Source organism: Gobio gobio (assembly GCF_949357685.1).
Source record: "Gobio gobio genome assembly, chromosome: 1".
Taxonomy (NCBI): Eukaryota; Metazoa; Chordata; class Actinopteri; order Cypriniformes; family Gobionidae; genus Gobio; species Gobio gobio.
Window position 1 is genome coordinate 68,398,361 of NC_137097.1, and position 7,088 is coordinate 68,405,448.

At 38.0% G+C, this 7,088-nt stretch overlaps 1 protein-coding gene across 1 annotated transcript in view; it reads left to right on the plus strand.

Moving 5' to 3' along the window:
- LOC307132877 (butyrophilin subfamily 1 member A1-like) overlaps positions 1-6,579 on the plus strand; it is a 29,153-nt gene extending 22,574 nt beyond the window's left edge. The window contains exon 10 of the mRNA XM_079827467.1: positions 4,647-6,579. Coding sequence (XP_079683593.1) covers positions 4,647-5,188 — 542 coding nt within the window. The 3' untranslated portion in view covers positions 5,189-6,579. The remainder of the gene's footprint in view (positions 1-4,646) is intronic.
- The last annotated feature ends 509 nt before the right edge of the window (positions 6,580-7,088 follow it).

Here is a 7,088-nt window from a genome sequence, read left to right on the forward strand (position 1 = left end):
TGAAGCTCAACAATCTTTTGCTGCACATCAGAACTATATTCTGTGGTTTTACTCATTGTGATGATGATTAAGGGAATTTGGCCTTTGTGTTTCCTCATATTTATACTCCTGTGGAACAAGACGTCAGAGCTGGACAATTTCATGTTCCTGTCACCCTGGTGTGCTAAAGATATAAATATATATATATATATATATATATATATATATATATATATATATATATATATATATATATATATATATATATATATATATATATATATATATATATATATATATATTAATGGGAATATACTTCAGAGATATTTTACTCTTGAAAAAATTCTAGGGGTGCCAATAATTGTGGCCAACGTGTTTTGGAGAAAAACATTTATTCCATAATGTGATTTACACCCCACACTTCTTTTACTTCAATGAACAGGGCCGGATTAACCATTAGGGCAACTGGTCACTTGCCCAGGGGCACAGGACATCTAAGGGGCCCTGGGCACTGTCAAATATTATGTTAGATCACGTTATAAACGCAATCCTTACTTTCCTAATTATATGTTTGCAACCCGTTCGATCAACATATGTTAAATCACGTAAAAAACAGTGTCTGTAGCTTCTTGCGCTGCTGTGCAGCGTGCGAGGACGAGCTGTCAAGTCGAATCACGTGACTTGACGCTCTGAAATCAGTGTTGCCAGATTGGGCGGTTTTGAATTGTATTGTGCGGTTAAAAACGGGTTTGGGCAGGTGGACAAAATTTTGGGTTGGTTTGGGGTCAGTTTGGTGGTTTTCAAACATCTAAATTGTATAGTCTAATTGGTTAATAACAAACTCAAGTGTGCATCATGACACACACCGGCCCAGCGTTCAGCGTTGAGTCAGCTGGCGTTGGTGTTGACGTCGCTGACGAGCACGCACTTTCAGCCAATCAGCGATCAGCAGGGAGTCGCGACTCGCGCTCATTCATGACAGGTTTTCACCGCGAAATTGTAGCTGGATATCAAATGATCGCTATGCCAAAGTGGCATAAATATACAGTAAGTTATCTACAGTAATGAGTGGGAGAGTGACCCAACTCTCAAAACGTGGATTACACCTGTGACTCAAAGACTCTTTATACATATAACTAACTCCAAGAGGTTGAATGACTTGAATTGAAATCGAATAGGCTAGTAACTTATATGACTCCTGAGCATCATCGTGTGCACACTGGCCTGATCAGGACATCTGCACCTTTTAAAGCGTCTAGACTGCGCTGTACTCGTCCCAACAGCTGCTGAAAGAGGTTTGAATCAACGATTAATCCATTTTGACTGTGTTAAGTTCTGCGTTATGTTCTATAAATATGTACTTCACGAAAGACATAACGTTACTAGTTATATCTGAAGTTAAAGCACAGCACAAAAGTAAACGCATTCTTGATGTAGGAATATTGTTCAGCATCAGTGAATGACACATTTTGGCTCAGGTGTGTGCAGTAATGTGTGCGAAATGCCTGCTAATTACATTGTTTATTCTGATTATATTGGGCACTTTTTGCACTTAAATTAGTTTATTCTTACTGTTGACATTTGAAAATGATGCATGTGTTTTTCCATGTCATGCATGTTTTTGAATGCCCTGTTTTGATCCATTTTCCTGGGATTTATTTTTTATTTTTACATCATTATTTTGTTTTAAGGAGATAAAATGGTGCTTATCAGCCTTGATTGACATGGCAATAAAATTATATCACATTATTTTGGCAGTTCAAATTTTGGGTGTTTTTTTCTTGAATTGGGTGGGTTTTAGTGAGCTTTTGGGCTTGAAATCGTCGACCCAATCAGTCAACACTGTCTGAAATTTAAGCAGGAGCGCTAAAAGAAAATGTAAAAGAGAAAAGGAATTGAAATTAGTCGACATTATGAAACATATTCCAAAAATAGCCACAATTTCACATTGTAGCATTTTAGGAATAAAAAATCTCTGGTTTTAGGTTAAGGCTTCCCTAGCTGTCTGCTTTATTTCACTGTTGCAGTCAAAATATAGGTTGATTGGCTATATTGAAACATTTAATAATTACTCTGTAGCAGCCACTAAGTTCTGTGAAAGATTAATTGTAAAAAGTTATGTTAAACATTAGTGCATCATTAGTGTTCTGTCTCTTGAATGCACTTTATGCTGAGGCTATTACATACATCGCCACTGAGCATTGCAGAAGCCTGATTTGTTAGTATAGAAGTATAGGCTCTATGCTCTTGGTGATAGCGACTTTGCGATTGTTGCTTTGGGGCAGGGGCAGGGGCAGGGGCAGGAGGGCCCTTGAGTCTTGTTGCCCAGGGCACAGGAAATTGTTAATCCGGCCCTGTCAATGAAAGGTTAGATTTTTGTGAAAATTGTTTTAATGAAAGATCAAACATATCACACATATATCATACATATTTGTTTGTTTTACGTTTTATTTTTAAACCACGTTATAGCCTATGTGGGTGTAACCGGGTTGCTGGTAGCTGGACCCATAGATATCCATAATAAAGGCTAGATGTCTTACGGCGGAGTCTCTAGCGTCATCACCGGCGGCCATCTTGTCACAGGCTCTGTGGTACCTGATGATCTGCACGAACACAAATACTCTTATCTCACTGAAATCTTGACGGATTTACAAATGGTTTGGTTTCTTACAAACGTTATTAACGTGGCTATAATTATGGATGCTTGAACAAATTATGAATAATTTTCCAAAAGTATGCAGTGTCATAACTACACTCTCTGACGTTTATAACAAACCAAACAGTTTGAAAATTGGTAGAAAATTGAGCAAGTTATGGTTATTTAAAAAGTGCAAGCACCATGAAAACAATGTTACGAGTGAGCGAGCTGCCTGTGACAAGATGGCCGCCAGGTGCGGACGTCGACCTCCATTGGCCAGCAGCGCGGACGAGACATCTAGCCTTTGTATATCTATGGCTGGACCGGCAAACTCGAGCTACTGTAGGACGAGCGGTTATAACGTCATCATACTGCGCCGCGCTGGCAGTGGACCGGAACCCGGCGAAACTACAGCTGCGTCCGACATCGAATACTTCTCTACTATATAGTTTGCGAAAAACAGTACGCCAACAGAGAAGTATGTCCTAATTCATAGTTTTCAAAAACAGTAGGCGAAAAGTACCCAGATGACCAATACTTCCGGCGAGATTCTGAAGCGCGCACACGATGGACACTTTACTATCCCATGAGGCCACGGGAGACGATTTATGAATGAGGTGAAGAGACGCAACTGACGCTGGTGGGTCACAGGATCACGACAACATGACGGATGCAGTACGTCAAGATTACACTCATACTACATTCATTCATACTATATAGAACATACTTTTTTAACGGTCGAAATTCGTTCAAATTCAAATCAGTTTGGGCCTGCCAACGGTTCTACTGTTTCACAATTATAAACAATGCAGATTTATTTTTAGTCATCTTTGATCATATTTACCAGAGGTGCCAATAATTCTGGCCTCAACTGTATATAGATCAGTGATTGCGGATGGTTTATATCATTCATACTGGCAAACAGCCTTTGGATTTTCATCACTGGCAGCTGCCAAACCACTCCTTGGCAACCAAACAGTACCCTAGCAACCATTTGGCAAGACCTGTATCTCTGCATCAGAACACAAACATGGGCTTTGGCTCTTTTGACTCATGCTAAACAAACAGGACTTACAACACGAGACACATGCTAGCAGTGAATAGCTGAGCTAAAACATGCTAAGAACATGCTTAAAACTTTATAAAAACTCCATAGAAACCATCTGTGACAACTAGCAACTGCCTAGCAACAACCTATTAACCAATCAGAACACCCAAGCAACCACCAAGTAACACCATAGCAACCAACCAGAATACCTTAGCATCCACCTAGCAACTACCCACAGCACCCTAGCAAGGACCTAGCAACCACCCACACCACACTAACAACCACCTAGCAATGCACTAGCAACCACCCAGAACACTCTAACAATACCATAGCAACTGCCTGGCAACGTCCTAGAAACTACTCAAAACACCATAGCAACCACCTGGCAAAGTCCCTAGCAACCATCTAGAATACCCTAGCAACCACACAGCAACACCCTAGCAACCATCCAGAGTACCATAGCAACCGCATAGCAAAACCCAGGCAAGAACCTAGCAACCACCCAGAATACACTAACAACCACATAGCAACTAGCCTGAGTACCCTAGCAACCACATAGTAACAACATAGCAACCACCCAGAATGCCCTAGCAACCGCATTGCAACACCATAGCAATCACGCTGTGCACCTTAGCAACCACAGAGCAAAAGCCTTGCAACCACCTAGAATACCCTAGCAACTGCCTAGCAACCACCCAGAACACCATAGCAACTGCATACCAACACCCAGACAAATGCCTAGCAACCATCCAGAACACAATAGCAACTGCATGGCAACCATGCAGTAACCCTAGTGACTGCCTAGCAACAACATTGCAACCCCCTAGCAACCGCCTCGACCATCCAGAACCCAGACAGTCTATGCCGTATTTTTATTTTTGTTTATCTTGTTGTAAAGTTGCCGTTGATTCCTATAAAAATAATAATTGTCTTTATTTTATTATTTGCTCATCTGTAAAGCAGAATGTTTCATATTTTCAGCAGTGAAAGTGACTCTGGATGCTGATACGGCTCATCTGCGTCTCATCGTGTCTGATGATGGGAAACAAGTGAGGGATGGAGACGGAGAACAGAACAGAGTGGATGGAATAAAAGACAGGTTTGAGTATCATCGTGGTGTTCTTGGGAAGGACGGATTCTCCTCAGGGAGTTTTTACTTTGAGGTTCAGGTCAAGGATCAAACTCAGTGGGATTTAGGAGTGGCCAGAGAATCCTGTAACAGGAAGAGCTGGTTCTATCATCTGAGTCCTGGGGATGGATACTGGACTCTGAGTCTGAGTGATGGGGAGTATTGGGCTTGTGATTCTTCATCTGTCTCTCTTTCTCTGAGAGTGAAGCTTCAGAGGGTCGGGGTGTTTGTGGATTATGAGGAGCGGCTCGTCTCTTTTTATGATGTGGAGTCCATGTCTCATATCTACACTTACACTGATCTGTCTTTTAACGAGAAACTCTATCCATTTGTTGGTTTGGGGTATCGGTGGAATAATAACTCCACACCACTGATTATCTGTGATGATTACTAATGAGATCAGTGAATACATTTACATTATCAAAAGACTTAAAAGCAAATACAATGAAAAAACTAATATCAATATTAAATATTATTTACACTGCCAGTCAAAAATGTGGACACAAAGAGTTCAGAGTCACATGATCACTGATGACATCATCATCTCCACTGTGGATATAAAGAATTATTAGATGTGTCCAAACTCTGATTAGATGTTGGAAACAGTTAAAGTTTATTCATCATATATTCATATGTTCTCATTTACACACATATTCTTCATTTTCATGTTTTATCATTCATTCAATTCCATTTGATTTTGTCTGAAGGAAATATTTCACCCAAAAGAAAATGTTGTGTCTCTCCAACCCGGTTTTTATTGTTCTGATAAACTAAATGTTGAGATGTTATCACACGTCTGAGTCTTTGTTCCATTCTCATGATTTTACTGCCAATCTCTCATGAGGACTAAATGAGTATTGTGACAGACTTTATTTGATCCTGTCATGATGTATTAATTTGGTAAGTTCTGGCGCTCGTTGTGTGTGCAATGTATTTTTCCCCTCGGGGCTTGCCGTATATTGGTTTGAGCATGCGCACTTTTGTTCTGGAGTGTCGCGGGTTTTTATGCTGGATATTACACATGTGACAGAGAATAAAGTGAAGCAAAGTTCGGACGAAAAAAGTTTGTTGTCAACCGAAACATGACTGAAGCAGAAAACAAGATTTATTTACAACTGAAATAAAATAATTATGTATTTGATTGAACTAAGCCAAATTATGTGACATGAACATGAACTTTGAAAACTTAAAGTTCAGTTTACTTTTTACTTTCATAAAGTTATGGCGTCTACTTTTATACATTAAAATAACTCAATTCTACTTCAATGCAACTTAACTGAGTCAATGTAAGAAGATGAAGATGAAGTGAACTAAACATGTTTTGCAGTGACTCTGAAAGTGTCTGTTGTGACTGTACTGTAACATCTTTCATTCAGCACATCTCAGGATGAGTTAAAACATGTTTATTGTGTTGTTTGCTGATAAACTGACATTGTGTTTTCTGATTAAACCAAATGTTGTGTTCTGAGTCAATGGCTGTGCATTCACAACCTAAGAAATGATGAAGAACAGAAGATTTAACACTGAGATCTGTGTGCTTTAGTCAATAACAACTTGGTGTAACAATGTCATAATTTCAACTTGATCTCAATTTTATGCATTGTACATTTATACACAACATTGTATATCATAATGTCATGTTTTATCTCATAATGTAATAATTCTGACTTTTTATGTCACAATTAAGATTCACCAGAGCATGATTTGTTTCTTGCGTGGTGTAAATGGACTTCCATAATAATATAGTAACTTTATATCTCAAAAAACACCGTTTATATAGAAACAAAAATTTCTATATATATATATATATATATATATATATATATATATATATATATATATATATATATATATATATATATATATATATATATATATATAATCTGCATATTTAAAATTCTAAATCTTAATTTTTCTTCATAGAATCTGAAGATTTAGATTGCAATTTTATGTTTTATCCATTTTCTCTGGTAACTTACAGTATGCATTGAGCTTTACATTAAATCTGAATTATTCTTTATTAAAAATGATTTAAATAAAACATGAACTTGAGCAAACAGTGAATGCAGCACAGTTGTGAATTTATTACTCATTACAGTGAACACAGAGCTGGAGGAAACACTTTAAACAACTAAAATATAAAAGGATATTTTTATTTTTTTAAAGCAAAAACTCTTCTAAACCTTAAAATGAACAGAATAAAGAAAATGAACTACACAAAAACTGTCTAAATAAAACCACCGTACTGTAAATAAACACCACTCCATTCCTCTCGATGTCTCCAGTGTTATAAA